The sequence below is a fragment of the Taeniopygia guttata genome, chromosome 1A (genome assembly GCF_048771995.1).
Source record: "Taeniopygia guttata chromosome 1A, bTaeGut7.mat, whole genome shotgun sequence".
Taxonomy (NCBI): domain Eukaryota; kingdom Metazoa; phylum Chordata; class Aves; order Passeriformes; family Estrildidae; genus Taeniopygia; species Taeniopygia guttata.
Window position 1 is genome coordinate 13,279,555 of NC_133025.1, and position 22,759 is coordinate 13,302,313.

General features: G+C 40.0%; 1 protein-coding gene across 3 annotated transcripts; it reads left to right on the top strand.

Annotated features, from left to right (window-relative positions):
- Positions 1-549: 549 nt before the first annotated feature.
- Positions 550-22,387, top strand: PUS7 (pseudouridine synthase 7). 3 transcript variants are annotated; one of them, XM_030291674.4, is made up of 19 exons: positions 550-707; positions 1,743-1,998; positions 3,361-3,420; positions 4,060-4,438; positions 6,378-6,462; positions 6,591-6,692; positions 7,361-7,505; positions 9,456-9,473; positions 11,759-11,870; positions 13,144-13,221; positions 14,851-14,979; positions 15,205-15,330; positions 15,627-15,688; positions 16,042-16,202; positions 17,064-17,190; positions 17,905-18,006; positions 19,751-19,880; positions 20,923-21,014; positions 21,679-22,387. In XM_030291674.4, exons 4-19 carry the CDS (start codon positions 4,089-4,091, stop codon positions 21,813-21,815), a joined length of 1,956 nt encoding a protein of 651 aa, XP_030147534.4. In that variant the 5' UTR covers positions 550-707; positions 1,743-1,998; positions 3,361-3,420; positions 4,060-4,088; the 3' UTR covers positions 21,816-22,387. The 3 variants fall into 3 exon arrangements, with proteins under 3 accessions (XP_030147534.4, XP_030147553.4, XP_072775711.1); XM_072919610.1 differs by lacking the exon at positions 550-707 and adding an exon at positions 1,045-1,258; XM_030291693.4 differs by lacking the exon at positions 9,456-9,473.
- The last annotated feature ends 372 nt before the right edge of the window (positions 22,388-22,759 follow it).

Genomic DNA, 22,759 nt, shown 5'->3' on the forward strand with positions numbered 1-22,759 from the left:
GAGAATAAGAAGTATGAGACACTAAATTATTAATAGCCTGGCTCAGAGGAAGTTTGAGAGAGGCTGGGATTGGGACATGACACATAAGGCCTTAAAAATAAGGACAAATCTACATGTTGAAGGTAATGAAAATACCTTCCTTGCACCAGTGCTTAAAATAGAAAAGAGGGTAGAAGATGACATTCTGACTATGTCAGAAAGGACTGATAGCACAGATCTGGCCTGGTTTTTAAAGTGATTTTCATAGGTACAGTGTAGGTTTTGAATGGTACTCGAACATTCCCTCGTCCCGGGACTGATGTTCAATTAGCACCCCGTGTTTCAGATGCCGGGGAAGCTCAGGAAGGCCCCCACCTCGTGTACACGATGCCCTGCTTTGGCTATAGCCGCCTTTCGGAAACTGAACTTTTGTCCTACACAGTCGCAGTTCTTCTGTAAACCACGGCCCGCCTACCCTAGCCGCTTCCCAGGCAGCCGGAGCCGGCCGGCGCTGACGGCAGCGCGGGCAGGAGCGGCCGTGCCCAGGTACCACCTCCAGCCCCGCCGCGCTCCGCGCCCCGCCCGGCGTCAGCGCGGCGGGGCCGGCCGGGGGCGGGCGCAGCCGGGGCCGCCTCCACACGCGGGGCTGGGACGTGCCCGTGCCGCGCCGCCTCCGCCTCCCGCCCGCCGCGCCGACGCCCGGGCCGTCCTCCCGTGCCGGCGTGCGGGTAAGTGGCTCCCCCTCGGCGGCTCCTGCCTGGCGGCGGGCGGAGCCGCACCCTCCCCCGGCAGCCGCGCGGGGCTCCGCGGCGGGGCCGGCTCCCCGCTCTCCGCTCCTCGCCCTGGCGGGGGCCGGGAGGCTCCGCCTCGGGGCAACTTCGCCGGCGCCGGGCTTTCCCCTGCCGCTCCCGCGTTGCGCCGAGTGTTGCCGGGACCCCCGCGGCAGAGCCCTTCCTCCAGCCTCGCCCCCGTGCCCCGCCTGCCCCGGCCCCAGCGCGTCCTCCCGCCCCGCTCCGGCAGCCTCGGCGCTGGCTGCGGCTCTTCCGGCCCGGCCCGGCCCGGCCCGCGGGCTCCGAGCGCCGCTGCCCTCCCCGCCTGCGCGCCCCGCGCTGCCCCCGCCGCACGGGTCGGCCTTGGGGCGCAGCTGCTGCACCATCGCCCGCTCCTCGGTCGCCTTTTAATCCCACGTGCCTCGTCTCATGAGAAGGCGGCTTCGCACCCGGCGCTGCCGCGCTCCGTTCCTCTGTGCCCTGCGGCCCCCGCCGTGCCTGCTTGACAGGTACCGCGCCAGCAGTAATCGCTCGGCGTTTCTTCTTGCGGAGAGTCAAGTGTTTTATTTGGAGTAGTAAACTCAGTTTCCGTTACAACATTGAATGCTGCGGAGTTGATGTTTATGCAGATTCTGGCTTTTATGGAAACACCTGTTAGGAAAAGGGCCGAGGCAATTGAGCAGCTGTCAAAAAATAATAGGAGCCTCTCACTAGCAGTCTGCACAAGTGAGGCAGAGTGTGCCCCGCTCGCTTCAGCGTGCTCCTTCAAGCATTTATCCTGCAGAATTTATCCCCGATGATGGCTGCCGTGGGGCACGGGATAGTACTCTGTAGTATGTGAGTCACTGTTCTGCTGCAAGAATAGTCTGTGACAACTTTGGAGTGTTTGTGCCCAACATTGAATTCTTCTCACAATCTGTGTAATTCAATAACTAGGTATTACTGTTTTATTTAAGAAGCACGAGATTTATCTTTTTTTACTACCTTTGGCAGGCATCTCAGAGGATTTCATTGTGCTGAATGCTATTTTGTTCACTATGTGAAGATACTCACAAGCCATCCAAAAGCCTTTTCCACTTCAGTGCTTTATAACCCAGCCTCTATAAATTTTGGTACATGGGAGGAGAATCTGGAAACAGCAGTGAATTGCTTCACTTGGCTATGACTTTTATTTATTGTTCTTCTTGAAAGAAGGATTTTATGAACTTTTATTGGAAGACAGACTAAAATTGGTGCTTTCAGCTTGAAGGTACATAGTTTTGCTAATTGTTCTGCTTTCTTGCATGTGTGTCTTACTGCTCTTCACGTCATACATACCCTTAATTTCTTAAGTCTCTCATTATTTCCCTTTTGTTCATTTATTTTTGTAGTGTTCATTTTCAGTTCTTCATTTGAGTAAAACATTTCATGTGTTTCTAAAACAGTTGTGCCTGCCTCTTTACCCTAAGCTGGTGATCTCTTCACTGGGATGTCCAGGCCATGAAGTCAGCTGTGGCTAACAGCTAACTGGTAACAATTAGTTACCAACCCAGCAAATGCTGGTTATCTTAGTTGTGGGACTTCCTTTAAAAACATGTCCTTTAAAATTGGATAGATTATGCTATTTAGTGGCTGAAGAAATAATACAGGGTGATGTAGGTACCTATAAAATACTGCTCCCTGCCTAGATTAATTTCTCAGTAAAAGCTGATTCCTATTAATTTAGAAACTTGGTTGTTGTGGACAAAATTGACTTGACATGGGAAATTTAACTAATTACCAGTTGGCTGGTGACATGCTAAGACAAACACTACTTAAACTCAGACCTGGGGAAAACTCCTTTCTTCCCCTTTCCTCCTTGGCCCCTCAGGCTATGCTCTGGCCCTTGGGCAAGGCAGTGGTAGTGCAGAAGGTTGGGGCTGGTACATGGAGATTTCTTTCTCCTGCTCCCATGTGGGTCCTCTCCGTGGGCCCCTCAAGGGTGTCCCTGTCCCAGCATGGGCACCTCCACAGGCCACAGTTCCATCGGGGTGTCCCTGCTCCAGTGTGGAGAGTTTCCTTCCAAGAGTGCATCTCCAGCTATGTCTGCAGCAGTTGTTCCCTTCTCCATGCTTCTCTGTGCCTTTTTGAGCACTCTGTTACATGTCTCCTCCTGTTCTTTCTTTTGCCTTTGCTGCCACTGGCAGCTTCTCCCTTTCCCATATAAACTGGAGCGGGGCCACTGTCTCCTCGTCCAATGAGTTGGAGGATGGCAGGCAGTGGGTTTATGGAGCCAGCTGAACTGGCCATGGCCCACACAGGGCAGTTTATGGCCTCCTCTCATGCATCTCCAGCTACCAAAACCTGCACCCAGTACACTCCTGTGCCAGTTGGGTGATGTTGGAGGAATGGTCCTGTCCATACCTAATTACAGGAGCTCCAGCTTCCTTTTATACACTTAGAAATAAAACCAAAGTTCTCTCCTGTAGCTTGCTAAATAGCAGTAATAATGTGTTGTGACACTTGGATGGTAGTACTTTTGCAATTATATGTATTAACATGTCTATGTCAGTCCATATGTGATTACATTCATATATGTTTTCATAATTTTTTTCATAAAACTTTCTCAAAGAGTTAGTGTTCTTTTTTTCAGACCTGAAGGCAGTGGTTCTGCTGACACAAAGGTGGCAGCTCCGAGCCCTATTCCACCAGTGTGAGTAGTCATATTCTTCTCAGAGGCTGTTTAATTTCCTTGTTTTGTTTGTCTCACCGAATCAATGATCTTGGTATCTCACCCCTCGTATCTTTTGGGCTGAACTGATGCCACCTTGAATTCTGTATTGCATTGTGTGTGTTGGAAGCACATAGAAAACAAAGACATGCGATTTCAGGTTTGCAGGAACTCAGCCATTCTCTCTCTGTCTTTGCAAGATGGCATCTTGATAAAAAAGGGAATAATTTAAAGTAGTCATGTGTAAGAGAAGGTTTGGAAACAAACAGTTTCTTAGGCACTAAACTGCTGTTGACAGCAGAGGCTGTGTGTGCACAGGCCTGCAGGCAGCCATGGTAAGGGTGGGCAAGAGTGATGATGGTGGTAAATGGTCAGTGTAGTCCTGAATCCTGCTGTGCTGCACGCCACCATGCATGCTGCCCTCATAATATCTTCCTTCTTTTTCCTCAAGTACATGTTGTTTCTTGGTGTTCAAAATGTTTACTTGATGTTTAACTTAAATGCAGAAAGTTTGTGGTTTTCCTGAAGAATTGTAGAGGGCACAGTCCTTGGAGTGAAGTGCCTGTGTATTGATAATTGCTCTTAGCAGACAGAAAATAAACCTTTCTTCTTCTTTCTCAGGGCTTCCTATCCTACCCTGTGCCTTAAACATGGAAACTGTAGAGATGAATAGTGTATCCTTGAAACGTCCTCGCTCTGAGGATGATGTGGCCAGTGCAGATGAAATTAAAAGACAGAAGATCTTGGAGAAGTCTAAGGCGGAGAACGACTCTGGGCAGAGTATTGAGACTGTAACAGAACAACGTGAGGATGCAAAGAGTGAAATAATCCCCAATGAGGAAAGTGAGGAGCAGGAAGAAGAGGAACTAGAGGATAGTGATGAAGATGGAGATCCAGAGAGCTTTGCAGACATGATGAAGCATGGACTGACAGAAAGCGATGTTGGCATAACTAAATTTGTTAGCTCTCATAAAGGGTTTTCTGGAATCTTAAAAGAGAGGTAACTCTTTGTCTTGTTTCTTAATTTAATTCCTTGTGTAATACAGCTGTAGTTCTCTATTTTCTATTTTGGACTCACAGATTGCAGCTGGATTAAGTGAGGTTCATTACTTTTTTTTTTTACTGCTAAAGAGAGGTTTCATTTAGGACTTTTCTAGATTGTGGGTCAGGTTTTTTGTTGGTTTTTTGTTTGTTTAGGGATTTTTGGGGGGTTTTTGTATGTGTTTGGCCTTTTTTGGGTTTTTTTGGGGTTTTTTTTTTTTTGTCATTTTTGTCTTAAATTTATTTTCCTGTCAAATGGAGCTCTGAAGAAGGAAGCCGTGTATGAGTAGAGATACATGATTACACTGACCTTTGCTGTTTCCTTTGTTCTCTGGCAGCAGCAGAGACTTAAAACCTTATGCAGTACACCAACCTTTTGTACCTCTCCTCAGTGCTGATATAAGATGTACTGAAAAAAGGCAATGAAACCATCTTTCTTTGGTTCTTTGCTTTGCTCTGACTTTTTTGTCCTAATGTCTGTAAACAAGGATAGTTAGGCTTTAAATTATCATCTGCTCAGTTAGGCTTTGAATTACTGTATGCTCAGCAATGTCATTTAGATAGAAGGGAGTTCTAGAATTCAGGATGTGGAATTTAGTATACATATACATTATAAATTTAATAAGATGTCTGGTGTTTAGTAGCTTTTTAAAATGCAACTATTAGCTTTTTAAAATTAAATACTAGCTTTGAATAAAACAGAATGCAAATACAGGAGCTCACTGAAGTGAGAATCGCTCTTTCTCTGACTTAGCAAAGCAGTTAAGGTTGCTTTGTTTACACACTGAAAAGTCACTGTGTTTAAATCCTGGCTTCATACATAGATAATTTCACATAAAATTATATATACATCTTATGTATGTATTTAATCTTGATGAGCAGCATTAAGCAGCTAGTGTCATCCTTTTCTGGGAAGCTTAGTCTGCTCAACCTTCTTCTGGGAAATCTGCCAATTTTGGTTGGCCAAAGGTAGCCATGTGGTAGAAAATTCGTGGGTTTGTGGGGTTTTTTTGGATCCTAGTTTTTAACACCTATTATTAATTAATTCTTGGCATTTTTATGGTACCATCACTAGCATGTCTAGACAGCTACAGATAATACAGGAGAGGACACATAACACTCTTCAGGAAGCAATTCTGCCAATATGGTGTATATCTGCACAGAGGGGTGGCAAAAGGGGGCTTGGGTGAGGTACACTAGAAAGCTTCCCATGGTGAAGTTTTATTCATCTTTCAACATGGATAGAATAAGGGTTACTTTCTTTTTTTTCCACTTTGCTAGCAAATGCTGCTTAAAAATCATTTGGCAGTTGCAACACAAAGTGACTGTGCTGTGTTATAGTTGAGCTGTTTTTATTATTAGACATGAGTGACTGGGTTGAAAATGTTGGAGTAAAATTCTTTTTTGCTGTCATAAAGTATGCCGAGTAACTTTATTTGAAAGATTTTCTGTACAACTGAATATATGAACAAGGCTGAATTTGTCCTGCCTTCTGTAGAGTGGCTAAAATGCACTTTATTTTACAGGTTATTTGAAGTGACAGAGATAATGCAATAGTTAATGCATTGCACATTGTGGCAATGCAGTGAGTCTTAATTGCCAGTAGTGACTGGGATTGAGGATAAGCATTACTGATCTCTTCAAACTACTGAGAGAATGACTTGAAATAACTACAGCAGGTGTTTGGTGATCTGCAAAGGATATGTGCTCCTGTGGTGTCCTTCTTGGGGGTGGGAATAGGTACAGCTTTCTCATGGTTGTTAAGTTTGTTTTACCTGAATTGAATTACACTAGTTCAGAATTCTTCAGTGAATTCTGCTAGCAAACAGTTTTTAGGAAAGGACTTTATGTGATGTCAGATTTTTATTACGAATGTAATGCATGTTTCTTTTTACCAGATACTCAGACTTTGTTGTCCATGAAATAGGCAAAGATGGACGTGTGAGCCATTTAGATGACTTTTCTGTTCCAGTGGATGATGAGGTAAATTTTGAGGTAGATTCGGTAGTGGCTATCCTTCTTAATGCTCCTTAAGCAAGAACATTGAAAGACTGGAAGTTACTCCATGAGGGTTATTGGATGTTTCTTTTTTCTCCCCAAATATGTATTAGGACCCACCAGAAGAAACATTTACAGTTTTGTCAGATGAAGACAAGCAGCGTTTAGAGGAGCTCCAGCTTTTTAAGAATAAGGAAACTAGTGTTGCCATAGAGGTAAAATTATGAAATTATATGGAATTCGGTATGGAGGCAGAGAGAGGCTGAGGGAGGGAGGCAGGGAGGGAGTAGAAGGTATGTGCTTTCTAATGTGTCTAAGGTATAAGAGCAATTTGAACGTGATGTGACAGATAACACCAAACTGTGTCCAGTTTAGGGATTAATTCTTTAAAGTCTTACAGATGTACTCGAATTCATGCATATGTGAGTTGTTACTTTGATTTTGGTGAGACTGTACACAGGAATTTAAATACAGGTTTTAAGTCCTGTGGTGTTAAAATTACCTTGCAGTGTTTTGGTTTCCTGTCTAGTATTGTTTTAAAGAATGAGGTTTACATAAAACATCTATCCTGATGGAACACTACTTCCAAGGTTAGTGTTTAGTGATTTAATAGAAAAGAAGATAAATATGCTTTTCTGTAACAAGAAAGATAAGAAAATGACATTATAACATTGCTATTTTTAAACATCAAAATATTGCTCATATTCAAAGAATAACTACTGAGCTAAATTTGGGATATGGAGATGAGTAGGATTATACTTTGCTAGTTTCAAATAAGATTCACAGACTAAATAATCTTGTCTAGCTAATTATTTTGCCTTTAAGGCATCTTCCCCTTTTATATTAATTTATTTGGTTTCTGCATGTATATGTATTAAAACAGGTAATTGAAGACACCAAAGAAAAAAGAACCATCATCCATCAGGCTGTAAAGTCCTTGTTTCCAGGACTGGAGACGAAAACGGAAGATAGAGATGGAAAGAAATACATTATTGCTTATCATGCTGCTGGGAAAAAAGCATTGGCAAGTGAGTTTCAGTATCACAGCAGATGGGTAAAGTAAATGCTAAAATTATCCCCAAAGTAAGAATTGTTAGTAAGTACTTCAAGTGAGTGTGCTTCCTAATGCAGTCTTGCTTCATTTTTTCCTCGATTCAGCTGATGCTGTGCATCTAAAATGATTAGGACCACAAGAAATGCTTTACATTTAAATTTCTACTTGTTTTCCTTTCCAAATAATTAACCCTGTACAACCATATTAGAAGAGAGAACATTATCTTCTACTTCAGTGGGAATAGGCAAAACAGAGCCTTTATTTTCAGTATTTTTTGAATTTAACTTTCACGATCTTAACTGTGTGTGTAAGTGTGCATTGTGGATGTAAGAGACTGTAGTTGGAAAATGTACATTAGATTGATAGATGGTGTAATCTTGATTGTCTTGAATATTGATGACAAAATTCTCGATGACTTGAGTAGAGCACCTTTTTGTTTTCTCAGAGTTATAGTTTCATATAAACATAGTTTACCGTGATCATTACTTCTGCTTCCAAGGCTAATTATATTTGCAGAAAATGATCTTTATTCATTACAGATCACAGTTAATCTTTCTAAATAGTCAAAGTCTTGAAGGATTTTCAAAATTAAGTGTTATCCACTTTAATCTAGCAAAATACTGTTTTGGATACGGGGAATAAATTAACATGTTTAAAATCTTTTAATGTTACTAAAAATTTGTTGCAACTGTAAGTTTAGAGGATTATCTACCTGCAGAATGGTGCACATTTAACAAAATATACTAAGGTTTGGTTTAAATTGGTTACATTCCTCTGTCATTTCAATCTACTACAAGTGATGGTATGTAAACCTAACCCTTTAATTTTAAAGACAAAGGAGATGGAAGAATTATAAAGAAACAGAGTAATTTAAAATGGGAAATAAAATAATTTCCCCTTTAATGTAGTTGCTTGTTTAAGGCTTGTTATAGGCAAATATAGGAATGTTATAATTTTATTGGTCCAATTATAATGTGTTTATGTGTCTTATTTAGTCATGTTTAGAAAATGTGTATGTTTGCATGCTTTATGCATGGTGTATGTATACTTACCAGCACAGAATTCTCCTCAGCCAGTTTTGTTCAGTTGGTTTGTAACAGCTTTTCCTCCACCTTTTCCTTCTGCTGTTGCTATTCTTTAATCACTGTTATAGTCAAGTGGATGTTGTTAAGCTGATTTAAGGGATAATAGATAAAAGAATTGAAGTATTTGAAATACGCTGAAAAGAATTTAGTGGTATGTCTCTAGGATTAAAACATTGTGGAGCACCATCTTGTGATTCAGGGAAGCATCATCTATTTAAACTTGGATTCCCCAGCTGTGATGCTGCAGGCACCTATGCATCTGTTGGTGGTGATCTGTCAGTTTCTGTGAGTGTGTGGAAATGCTTATGGATGTAAGAATCAAGTTCTTTTTAGTCAGGATTATAGATATATCTTCCTTGTTTATATAGCCACAAACATGTCTTAGTCATGAAGGGGCTCCCCAGGCAAGAAATATTCAGAAGTGTAGAATATTGGATTATTAGCTGAGATACCTGATTACTTTTGTTGATGACATAAAACATTACCAAACATGCTTCTTAAAATTTAAAATCAGCAGCTGCTATATTTCTGTAGTCAGTTTATCCTCAAATACTTAAAATATTGTCTAAATTGTCAGTAAACTGTTGTTTGATCATTGTCCACAAAGTAAGTTTGTTGCATCTCCAATTGAAGCTTTCCATATGTTCACTGTTTGCCTCTGCACGATTCCATTCCATAATTGTCTAAATTGCTGTCATCCATCACCTAGCTGTTGGATGCTCCCCGAAGCATAAACAATCCCATGACCATAAACCTGCATGTTCACCTCTAAAAACCCTTTGACAGTCTAAAAATTAAATGCTACTCTTTTGTACTCTTTATGCTCTGCATTGGGACAGAGGTCAGAACTGCAACAGGTAAGAGACGTTGACATTTCATACTAACAAAAATGAAATGCCAACCATTACGACCTCCTAAACAGCAACAGGACTGGCCAAACTTGTAACAATTTCTTAAAAATCCTTACACATAGTATTACTTAAAATGCCCTGAAACAGCCAAGAATTAGGCTTGTTCTACTTCTTTGTCATAGTGCAGTAGAGGCAGTATTAATTTGGTGCAGAGAAAGTCTGCTCGTAATAAGTGATATTAATTATCAATTTTGACACTGCTTGTTGACAACTATAGGAAATTTTCCATGGATTTCAGTTATCCAAGCCTTTGCCCTTCGGCCCATATTTCAGACACTACTATCTGTCTTTATACAACTTCAAAGGCATTTATCACACACCCTGCTGTTACAAAAGAGGTTCCAAGCCTTGAGTTTTGGCAAAAGGCTGGGAAAAAGGGCTTGAAAATACAATTTTATTGTCAAAAATGTAGCATAACTCTGAAACACAGCAATAAGGACTGTAAATTGTCCCACTTCTCCATCTACCCAGTTGAATGCTTTGCAGTATTGGGTGAGGAATGGTTGAGTATCAGGACTGTGGCTGGAGCCTCCTTTGGATAGGGTCATGGCGGTGATGGCCAAAGCATGAGGAGCCCATTGGTGTGTATAGCATCTACAGGGTCCTTTTAGTGGAGATCACATTAGAGCTCACTTCTTGAAGTGTGTTGAAATGACCATGTGCAAGATGTATTAGTTAAATTTAAATAATGGTTCCAGCTGGAGAGGATTCTCCTTTGTGAATTGAGCTCTGTCTTATTTTCTTCTAATTGCTGAGATCTTAGTGGAGAACCTTGCACTTCCAGCTGAATGCAGTGTTTCATTGACTGAGTTTGAGTAGTGCTGGCTTAGAAGAAGAGACCGCGAGGTCTCCAGTTCAGGTCCAGTGAAACTCTGGGCGGGGGTCTGTGCTTAGAAACTGATGGTGCAAGGCAAGTGATGCAATAATTCTGAGTGACTAAAACCTGTACGTATAGTGTTTTATACTGTAGCATCAAAAATTGTCTTTGCAGAAGTGTGTGCATGAATGGCAGCTTCTCAAAAACAAGCAAGAATTAAACATACTTATTATCTGTGTGGGATATCTGGACTTCGTAAAACCAGTGTGAAAAAAAGAGCAGTATTTCCCAAGAACTTCCTTCCTGCATTGATGTTTGTATATTGAAATAAGGCTGGCTTTTTCAGTTAGCTTTTCCTGTTATGAAAGATGCTTATGCCTTTTTTTTTTATACAAAACTAGGTATGTCTGCTTAGTGGCTAGCAAGAGATAAGGGACTTGTTATTTAAAACAAAACAAATTCTTAGTTTTGTTCTTGAATAACAAGGAATTGATAAACGTCAGAATTGAAGGAACCTCACAGCTGGTTGCTAAGCCTGTGTAGAGTCAGTCTCCCTTCCCATTAATGCCATTGACAGTGGATTATTGGAAAGTGGAAGTTTTATCTCTGGCGGTTTTTAGGTGCAAAAAAAGCTTGGCCATTCATTGACAGTTTCTTTCCTTCTATAGAAAATGTCAAATAGTAACAGAGAATTACAAATCAGTTGTTAAGTCTGTGGGATCTGAAGTTATTTTAACCTCTGGCCTTCTCTAAGCCTGGCACCATACCTGCCATGGGTTGTGTGTTCATGTCTCTCTTTTACCAGATTTCTTGCTCCCGTTGGATTTTTAAAAAAGAACCATCTTAAAGCAATGTTTTGAGCATGATTTCTTAGGGTTTTGTAGTGGTATGATTCATTATTTTGCGTGGCACACCAAAAAAATACTACAGAACTACAGAATATGTCTGTACTGTAAATAATAGTGGTAGTCTTCCCACAAACAGGGCTCCAGTGGTCCTCAACTATTAATTATAAAAGGAGCTAGAAGAAACATGGTGTAGCTTCTATTGCTGAAAGTCAGTATAATGATAATGTTTTTATGAAATTTAATCAGGTGATACAACAATTAAATGACTAAGCTATTTTTTCAGATAATTTCATGACAAGGGAACTGTCACTATTTCATTCAGGATTTTCTAGGTGACAAAACTGATTAAAGAGAAGTTTACAGTCCAGTGGGGGCGGGGGTGGGGGTTCTTGTTCAATGTGCTCTACAGCTTTTACTATCAGTAATTAATGCTTTCCTTTTCATTTTTTTAAAGCAGATGGAAATTAGCAGGAATTGAAACTTGTATATTTAAAATAAATGTAGCTGCAATGACAAATATATTAAATTTTTTTTAAAGTGACACTTTAACCTTTTTGCTTTTAAAGATCCAAGAAAGCACTCTTGGCCAAAATCTAGGGGAAGCTACTGCCATTTTGTACTGTACAAGGAGAACAAGGACACCATGGATGCCATTAATGTCCTATCCAAATTTTTAAGGTAAGGCTGTTGTTTCTGCCATCCTGGCTGGTGTGCAGCCCTCTCCCTCCATGTTTCTTGTTGCTGTAAACATTATGCTTCATAATTATGTAAGAGCAACACAAGTGATTGCTGTTCTCTAATTTGTAGACAGCTTAAAATGAAAAATTACTTTAGAATATCAAATTTAAAGTATTGAAGTTTTGTGAGGAGGTGAGAATGGAACAAAATGAGCCTAAGAAATTTTAAAGACTACTCTACTGCTTCAATGGAAAAAGTCCACAATTGCCATTGGCTGATCTGAGAAAGGCTTGGCAGCTGAAAGCCTCAATGTACGTAACCTGAATTAAAAGCCATTTTTTCCCCAGTGTGTGAATATATGCAAGTATGTTATGAACCTGTCAGATATTGTTGTGATAATATTCTGATCAGTTCCTAAGCAGTTACAGTTGATAAACTGTTGTTCCATGTATTAATTTCTCCATGGCAACACAGGCTTAGTTCCTTTCACCCCATCAAGTGCAGAAACAAAAAGATTTGCCAAGGCGTGACATGAGCACAGTGAATTGCAGAGGAAGAGGAGTTTTAAAATTGGGTCAGTTCAGTGATCTACTCAGGGAAACTTCCCCACTTTTCCCTGTGCCCTTCTTGTAAAAAAATAAATTTATAATCTAGACTTTAACCAGTGAGCTACTGGTATTGGTACTGAGAACAGAATGGCAAGAGCATAGTTAGGAGGAAGACTGTGTGTAATGGCAATCCTGCTACCCCCTGGAGCCCTTAACTGGAATAACTGGAAATACTCCATCTAACACAGGCTGTAAAGTGCAAAGTGAAAAGGAAAAGACATTTTCTTCTCAGGGGAAGGAGTGGATAAAATTTTAAATTAACTTCTCATACTCTCTCATCATGTGCAGGCATGGTATTCAAACAGACATGTTTGAAGTTTAAGGAAGAAGTGGACATTTTTTTTGGTGAAGTTGGTGGTGGCTGTTCATTTGTGTATTGAGTGAATGTATATAAAGACGTACTTCAAAGTTCATATTTTGCAAGCACTGTTGTGTTAAAAGTGAATTGGCTACATGTAATTAAAACAGAAGTTTCCTTGTGTTTTATGTACTCATGGATGAGATTAAAAAATGTCACACACACGTCAGATTGTAACCCGGTTCTGAGGAATGTAGGTATATTTTTCTATTTTTAATTTATAAGATTAATAATTCTAGGCGATTATGCTGAAAATTAAGTTTGATCTCTTGCTATTTTAATATACATAATATCTGTTGCTTTTAAGAGTGAAGCCAAACATATTTTCCTACATGGGAACTAAGGATAAAAGGGCTATAACAGTTCAAGAGATCGCTGTTCTCAGGTGAGTAAAAGTACAGTCTGGAGTATTTGCACTTCTGCTGTGGTAGCTTGGCTATCTCCTTAAATACCTAAGAGACTCAGTGACACAAATGGCAGGTACAGGTCCTGACCTTGTAAATCACAGGTGTTAATGAAGATGCCACAATCCTTTTGTGCTCTGTAATTACTGCTGATATTTTCAGTCAGTGCTCTGAGTCACAGGCTGGTTACGTGTACTTGGCCGAGGCACTGGGACAGATTGCCTGCCTGCTCTTAGGCTGCTTGGATCTTACTCAGCAGCAGAAAAACAGAATGACATAGTGAAAATAATGTCCCACTTCCTTCCTGGCTTTTGTTTCCCCCTTTCTATAGCTAGAATCCTATTTTCTTTCTCACTGTACTCTCTGAACAGTGCCAGAGAAGGCTAACACTGCCCTTGCTCATCTGTGAGTAGCCAGAAGGGGCAAAAAAATAGTGAGGAGTTTTTCCTGCCCTAACCTACTCCCTTAAGTCACCTTCTAAGAAAAAATAAAATTTACTTTGTCACATTTTAAGATAATTATACGGTTTCTGGGCACTTTAAGTTAGTTTTAGATTCATAACTGAGAATGACAGATGTCTCCCAGTCACATATTGCAATATCATTTTAGCTGGCTGGAATATCCTACCTGCACTACCTTCTACAAATTTTTGAAAACAACACTCCTTGAATGAGGAATTCGCAGCTTGAAAGCCAGAGGTTTGATCAAATCTGTGTTAAAAGGAGGGCATCCACTATTGAACTATTCATATATTTCCTCCCAATGTTCTGTGTGTGTGTGCTTTAGCACATATAAGAGGAAATACTGATTTGTGAATTGTGAGAAGCCCCAGATTCACGTTGCTGCAAGGCAGCTTTGCAAAGTGGTAACAGTTAACCAGGTGTGTGGTGTAGCCATCTCAGGTACTGTTTAACTTTACCACATTCAGTGTTGTGTCCAAGAGCTCCAGAGTGCTGTGAGTGTTGTGTGGTGTTTGCTCTGTGGTGCCACAGCCCTCGACTCTCCTGCACAAGAGAGGGGACGTTGCCAGCCTGCTCTAAGCTGAGCGTGCCAGCCATGCTGGTTCATAAACTTCACTATACTAGTAAAAATTTAGCAGAAGTGTCCAAGAGCAGCTTGGTGATGCAAAGAACAGGGTATGCTTCCAAAAATACTAGCAACAAAAATGGCAGATATCAGTGACACATTGGATTCCATGTTCCTTCATCTGCACTAGGCATACACAGTAGCTAATTTTACTTAGCTCTGTATTTATAACTGTGCTGATTGGTTGTATGTATTCATGAAACAGTTCCTCAAATAATGCAGAGTTCAGCTTGGGGGGTACAGTATGCATCAATACTGCAATATACTTTTCCTGGAGTACCTGTTTTAACATAGCTGTGAAAAGACAGTTAACAGTCTGTCACAGTATACATTTTCTTTTGTATGAGTACCCTTAAGAATTATGTATTATCTTCCTTTAGCTCTTTCATTAAATTATTTTGAAAAGGCAACAGTAGAAAACTGGGGAAACTGGACTCACTGTTTTTCATTTTGTAATGGCAGCATTTCTGTATTTATCTGCTTTTCTATGCATAGGTTGGTTACTGTTGTCTATTTCTTTTTAGAATCACTGCACAAAGACTTGCTCATTTGAATAAATGTTTGATGAACTTCAAATTGGGAAATTTCAGTTACAAGAACCATCCACTGAAACTGGGAGAACTGCAAGGGAACCATTTCACTGTTGTTCTCAGGTAGTATGTTAGTAGGTATTTAGATGGCTCTGTTAGAATTTTTTTTTCTTTAAATAGATAAGTCATATCAGTGCACCTTGTGTTACAAAAAAATAAGTCCTGTTGGCAGGATACTGTTGAATTTTATGCATGCTATATAATATTGATGTTAAGCTTTAATATGATGGACACATCTCAAAATAGCATTAACCCTTAATCTGTCTATAACTTTTTTTTTAATGCTAGAAACATAACAGGAACTGATGAGCAGATAGAGCAAGCAATGCATTCACTCAGGGAAATTGGATTCATTAATTACTATGGAATGCAAAGATTTGGAACCACAGCTGTTCCTACTTATCAAATTGGCAGGTATGTGTTGCTTCCGTCCTCCCCCCCCCCTCTTTTTTTTTTAATTTTACTCTTATCACCATGTATCTTAATGTATTTTTGGGAACGTTTTTCTAACATATTGCCTGTACCAGTTTTAAATTTAGATTCAAGAAAGATCTTGTTTCTGAACTTGCATCAGCAGTTATCTTGCATAATTGCACTACTTTTAATATTGCATAAGTCTAAACACAAATACGTATTTTTTTATAAGTTGGCTAAGTCCCTTTAAAATAGATTTAGTCAGTTCTTAATACACTTTCCTGTTTGAATCCTAGAGCTATTCTACAGAATAACTGGAATGAAGTAATGGATTTGATATTAAAACCACGACCAGGAGGTGAGAACTGAAAAATGATACATCATGTGTTTCTGCCTCTTCTCCAATAAACATATGTTTAGGAAAAAGTGAAGCCAGTTTAGCAGTGGAGAAGCAATCTTCCGACTCTCCCTTTCTGCCTCACTTTGCTTGCTGTGCAGTTTCTTGCAGTGGGGCTAAAAAGGGACCTGAATACTTACAGTGTCTGCTCAAGCTCCATGTGAAGCCTTCCAACCTCAGCTGTTCTGTGATTCTGTTCATCTCTAATTACCATGACCAAAACTTTAATTTTTCAACTGTTTTAACGAAAGGTGAGATGGATGCTTTTTTTTGGTGTATAGTTAAAATGTTTTTATTTTACATCCTTGTTCTAGCTGAAAAGGGATACTTAGTGAAATGCAGAGAAGAATGGGCAAAGACTAAAGATCCAGCAGCAGCCCTCAAGAAACTGCCTGTAAAAAGGTGCGTGGAAGGACAGCTTCTACGTGGACTCTTAAAGTATGGAATGAAGAACATAATCTCTGCATTTGGCATAGTGAGTGTGAAAGTTGGGTGGTATTTACTTGAATAAACATTCTTTTGATGGTATCAGGATGAATTTAAAATAGACTCATTGATGCTTGATGAGTTGAAAGTTAAGTTTAAAAACCTTTACATTTATCGTGCCTTTTTGCTGTGAGTACTGCTGCATAGTAACTGATGACATCTCTAATTAATGTATGCATAATGAGCTTTCCAATTTATACAACAATCTCTCTGGTATGTGGGAAGCAATACAGTTATACTTAGTAGCTGTGTGTAATACAGATCTGAGAATTGTGAAAATGTTCAGTTTCAGTGTTTTCCTGTTGGTTTAAAAGTATAAATCAAACTGATGGTGGGCTAATGAATCAGCCTGATAGGGAGGTGATGGATCCACTTGTCATTTTCAAGTGCTGTAATCAAGATCAAGTCTTTGGAGAAAATACCTCATCACTAGCAAACTACTGGGCCCATTGTAGGATCTGGGGGATAATTTGTTGTCTATGAAGAAGATAATTAGAATAACACAGTGCTTTCACAGCTTCAGAGTTTACTAAATATTTCAGGAGGCTGAATATATTAATTCAGTGTTTTATAATAGACCCGTATGTTTGACCTGTAGAATTAAAAATGTTGGGGTTTTTTTTTGTAAATTTAAGCACAGTTCTTTCTGCAGATTTCAAATGTGTAAAAGCATTATTTCTTCACATACCATTTTCTCAAAGAACAAAAACCAAATATATATACCAAGAAATTGTGTATGTCTTTTTGCTGGATAAGGTAACGTTTCAAATATGCTCCTTTTTGTTATGATTGTCAGAAAAACCAAAAAAATATATCTATCTAGTGTTTAATTTTTTTTGTTTACCTCTAGATACCAAGAAATAATCGATTAATGTATATTCATAGCTACCAGAGCTATGTGTGGAATAATATGGTGAGCAAGAGAATAGAAGAATACGGGCTTAGAGCTGTACCAGGAGATCTCATACTTAAAGGAGGTAAAAGCAGACAAAGCCAGTGATGCTATATAGTTCAGACTCCTAGGAAAACAAGCCTTGTAGCTATTTGTCTGATACTGCTTACATAGTTTTCTCTCACCAGTTTTGGCCCAGTGAGATCTGAATCCATTGGCCTGTTTTAGACAAATTGTGCAAGGAATTGGAAGTTAGGTATTACACTTCCATGAGCTGTTTGTTTGCCTGTTTTTTCAAATAACTGTATAGGGAAGAGAGACTATGGAGGACTGGTTATTCTCAGGAATGACCTCAAACCTAGTTGAGCTGTGAAGGACTGTGGAAGGACATTATGAAATTTTAATCATGCAAGTTTTTGATTGAATTAGTATCTTGTAAAGCAGAAGCTCCACTCAGTTCAAACTTTCTTTACTTGTATTTGTTCTGGCATTGCCTACAGTATTTGTCCTTTATGTATGCCTGTGCATGGAAGGCGGCTGTTCCTCTAGCAGTCCTTACTTCATGTAGCTTTAAGCCACTGGAAGCCAGGCTGTAATTCTGCCTGGCTTCTGTAACTGTGACAGCCTTGGAGGCTGTTACTTCTTTTCTTAGAAATGTTGTCTGTTAAGTGGAGATAAAACATGGTTGTTATCTTTCTCAGAGTAAACTTATTTCAATCAAAGGCTTTATTTTAAATTTAGCTGGTTACTTGTCACAGGCATCTATGCTGCTAACTTCATTTTTCTGTCCTGACTGTAGCCACAGCTGTTCACATTGAAGAAGGAGATGTTGATAACTACACTATCCACGATGTAGTGATGCCATTGCCTGGATTTGATGTCATTTATCCAAAGCATAAAAGTGAGTCTGACTGTTAACTGAAATACCTGAAATACTTACTCTGAAAACATAAGTTTGCTTTAAGATTGTTCTTAAAAGGAAGACTGGATCTCAAGTCACTCAACCTTGGTGACTTTTAAAGCAGTACATCACTTCAGATCTCTAAAACATTAATGTCAGCTTTCTGTTGCTGCCAGGGTGCTCTGCTCAGTCTCCTTCCCACTGGGAATCCCAGATGACAGCAGAGCAGAATTTCTCACTAACCTGTACCACTACAAGGATTTAATCAGGTACAGGATTTTGTCCTTGATGAATTTCATGAGGTTCCTCTTGGCCCATTCCTCTAGTGTGCCTCAGTCCCTCTGAATGGCAGTCCTCTCCTTGCATGTATTCAATACCACCCCAGCTTGATTTAGCCCACAGATTGGTTGGGGTAAATTCCAGCTCTTCTCCACTATTTCACAGGACACATCTCAGTTCCTTGAGGAACTCTGCTTCTAGGTAGAGCTACAACCAGTAGTGACTATACTTTGAGATGCTGAGCCAGATAGCTGTTACCCACTTACCAGTCCACCGACTGTAATGTTCTCACCTGGGACACAAAGATGCTGTGGGAATACATTGACAGCCTTGCTAAAGGCAAGGCAGGCAACAGTCCCTGCTCTCCCCTCATCCATAGGTGTAATAATTTAATCATAGAAGACAGTAAGGTTGGTGGGTGTTTTGCTCTTTCTCTTTTTTTTTCCCTCATATTAAAACCACAGTCATTGTATGCCCAGAGAAGATTACATTATTTTTCCCAGCAACCAAAGTGAGCCTGACTGATCTGTAATTCCCTAATTATCTTTCCTGCTCTTTCTGAAGTTGGGTGCAGCACTTGTTTTCCACAGTTGTCTGGGACATCCGTAGATCTGCACAATCTCTGAGGTGATAGAGAAAAACTTCACCATGACATAAGCCAGCCTGTATCTTTGCCCACTACTGGTGGTCCCTCTTTCTTAACCTTGCCTCTAAGGTGGTCAAGGCCAAGGCAAAAGAGGCAGTGAGACCATCAGCCTTATGTCTGTCACTAGACCAGCTGCCCTGTTTAACACCAGGCCATCACTTCACTTTCCTTGTATTCTTTCATTCCTTCTGTTGCAGCTGAACTCTTGCTGGTCTTGAAGTCATTTGCTGCTTTCAACTGTAGCTGAGCTTTGGCTTTCCTAACACCTTTTCTGTGTACCTGGACAATGCTGGTGTAGTCCCTCTTTGTAGCTGGCCCTAGGTTTCACCTGTTCTATGTGTTCTTATAGATTGGGTTAGTCATGAGTTCCATGCACGTTTTCCGTAATAATGGATTGAACTGTTCTTGTACTGTCAAATTGTCACCTGATTTCTCTCTGTTGCTTTTTAATGAGAGAGTAATTGGTAGTCTGGCCCCTTTGTTTTTTTTCACCATATACCTGAGATTAGTCCTGTGAAGTCTAGAAAATTGGAATGCATATATGAGATGACATTTAAATGTCAATAAAGTATTTTGTAAATTTTGTTTTCGGCTGAAATTTGATTTGATGTGTTCTTGGTTACTGCCTATGCTAATCAGGATGTAGAAGTAAACAGGTAATAAGATTTGCAGTAATTTTAAACTCTGTGCAGCATTTATGCCATATATGCATATTTAGCATATATGCTAAATTTAAGGGAAGAGAACAATCCATGAAAATAGCCTGTTTCAATTGGTGACATTACATTCTCTCCTGTTAAATTTTTTCCTCTCTTGCAGTTGGTGAGGCCTACAAGGAGATGCTGGTAGCTGACAACCTTGATATCAACAACATGAGGCATAAAATCAGAGATTACTCACTTTCTGGAGCATACAGAAAGATTATCATTCGGCCTCAGAATGTCAATTGGTGAGTTGGAGCATAAAGGAGATTACACTTGAATTGATAGCACAGAGTTTATTTAAATACAAAACAACATGAGACTGATCCATGGAACATCCACACAGACTGAAACACAGGTAGAAAGGAATCTCTCTGCACTTCTCTCATGTTTTTAATGCAGCTGAAGTGGAACTATAGCCTTATTTCTTCCTTGGTTCTCTCATTCTATGGTGGAGGAGTATCAAGACATCTTATCTAGTTGCTCACTCCTTGCAAGGACTTGCCTGAACACTTCATAGATAATACTTAGGTTGAAACAATGATAGCTAATATTCAAAACAGGCTTTATTTTTTGTAGTCTTGCTATAAGAAAGTTGGTCTCAAATTATCTGTCAATCAGAAAAATTTCTATCACTTAACTCTACTAAATCACTGTTGTTAGAGATATAGCCTAGTTTTCATATGGCAACTGAGTAAATACCTTTTAAAGAGGAAACTGTACAAATGTGCAGAAAGACATGATCACTGATGCACAGAATTAAATATAGACGTTTAGGAGCACAGAAATACAAATATTTATACTTGAAATATCAGCACTAATTAATATTAAGTTTGTCTGCTTCCCAGTTAGTTTTTCAGCCTCATGGTTACATATTCATTTATGTTAAATGAATGGTAGAAACTGTGGAATGTATCTTAGCCCATTCAAAGTTTGGATTACTATTGAAAGCCTTCACCTTCACTCCTGTTATGTACTCTTAGAATTGACACCAATCTTCCCTTAATTTCATGAACTATACTTCTTGTATAGTTGAAATTCTGACAGCACATAAGGGCAAACAGATGAGTTATGCAAAGAAACTTCTCACTAATTGTTTTTTTAACAATCTTCATAAAGCCAAGGTAAGTCTTCTACATAAAGCTTTACCCATTATTTTGCCTAATTCAATTTCAGTTGTAAATGCCCAACTGCAATAATAAAAATAATATTGTAATAAATACATGTTTATATAAAATGTGTTAACCTAAATAATTTAAAATAATAATAAATTTTATGTATGTTATAAAGGGAAGTTGTTGCGTATGATGATCCTAAAATCCCATTATTTACCACGGATTTGGATAAACTGGAAGGAAAACCATTACCAGTTCTCCCTACAGGTAAGTTGACTTTTCTGCTGGTTTGCTAAATGGGAAGTTTGATTTGGCTGTTGCTTTCAACTGCTGCATAGTCAAATCTCCTTTAAGGAAGAGCTTTCATTTAACTGTTGACTGTTAAGTGGTGGTAACAACGACAGGACAGGCATCTAAATAAGGACCCTGATTTCTCAAGGGTGCAAGCCATTCCTCCAGCATCTGTAATGACTGCTACATTTTCTTACAGACATCTATAAAATCAAGTAAATGCTTAGCAGTAAATGTCTGCAACCAACAAAGGAGGAATTAAGCCACAGATTGTCTATATACTGAGCTTGTATTATTGATGCTGAACACAGATGACTGAAATACTTAACTCTGGTCACAAGGTGTTTTGACACTGCTTTCCAGAAAAGTGAAGACAGGCTAGGAATTGAGTCTGAAAGAATTAATATTTGCTTTTAGAAGAAGAAAACTCGGAAACCACCACTTCGTCCTGAGAGAAAATGTTAAATTGTTTCATTTAAATTTTCACTGTGGATTATAAACAGTGGTGATTGCTTTGCTTTATGGGCTGGGAAAGTTGGTCGCGGAAGCTGTTAGTTCAGTTTAGATGGCATCCAGAATAAGCATTATGTATGCCCTTAACCACTTGTTCTTGCTTTTTGTCTCTTATACCTGCTGATAGATGGCAAATTCAGGGCACTAAAGATGGAGTTCTCCCTTCCCCCATCCACTTATGCGACCATGGCGATTCGAGAAGTTTTGAAAATGGACACAAGCATAAAAAACCAGACACAACTGAATACTACCTGGTTGCGCTGAGTGAACTGCAGAATTACTTGATTTTAACAATGTTTTTCTTATTTACATGTTTGTACATATCTTTAAAGAGTCACAGTAAGAAATTTGTATTTTTTTAAGTTTTTTTAGTGCTAGCATTTAACTTCAGTAGTCCTTTGCAAGATAGTGACTGTAATATAATACGGATTTTAGTGACTGGTGCTTTTTACTGAATGAGTAACTTAAGGTGTATCTTTAGAATTCTGCTTGTACTGGCATCAGACCTGGAAGAATGTTTAGCTTGCTTTCTTTGGGCAAGCACTGAATGTTTTCAGGAGTTCAGCTGCCCATGAAGTCTTTTAAAATACAATGAATTACACGGGGAGATAAGAATTACAAAATTAAGATACTGATGAACATATGCATTCTGGAGTTTTGCTAGTAGCATTTGCACTGATGCAGTAGCAGGTTCTTTTAGCAAGGCTTTTGTGTGCTGTAAAGCTGTACAGCTCTTTTAAATATGTCCGACTTTTCATTGAGAAAACACTTGTATTTTCCAGCTAATACCTGTACCAAAGAACAGGTACTACAAATAAACTAACCTGAAACTCTGAGCGTGTATCAGGCAGCGCTTCCTTTGCGCCTGTCGCTTGTTGGCAGGGAATGAGCCGGCATTACTGTTGGGGGAAAAAAAAAATCCTGTGAGAGCTGTTCTAAAGAGACGTGGCCTTTTCAGCCAGGTGTTGCTAGTCATGTCGCCGGCCACGGCGGCTGCGTGCGGAGGGGGCGGGGGAGGCCGCGAGGTGTGAGGCCGTGTCCCGGGAGCGCGGGGCGGAACAGCCCCGGGCCGGCGGGCTGCGGCTCTGGCCGGGCCGTGTCCCCGGGAGCGGGGGCAGAACAGCCCCGGGCCGGCGGGCCGCGGCTCTGGCCGGGCCGTGTCCCGGGAGCGCGGGGCGGAACAGCTCCGGGCCGCGGCTCGGCCGGGC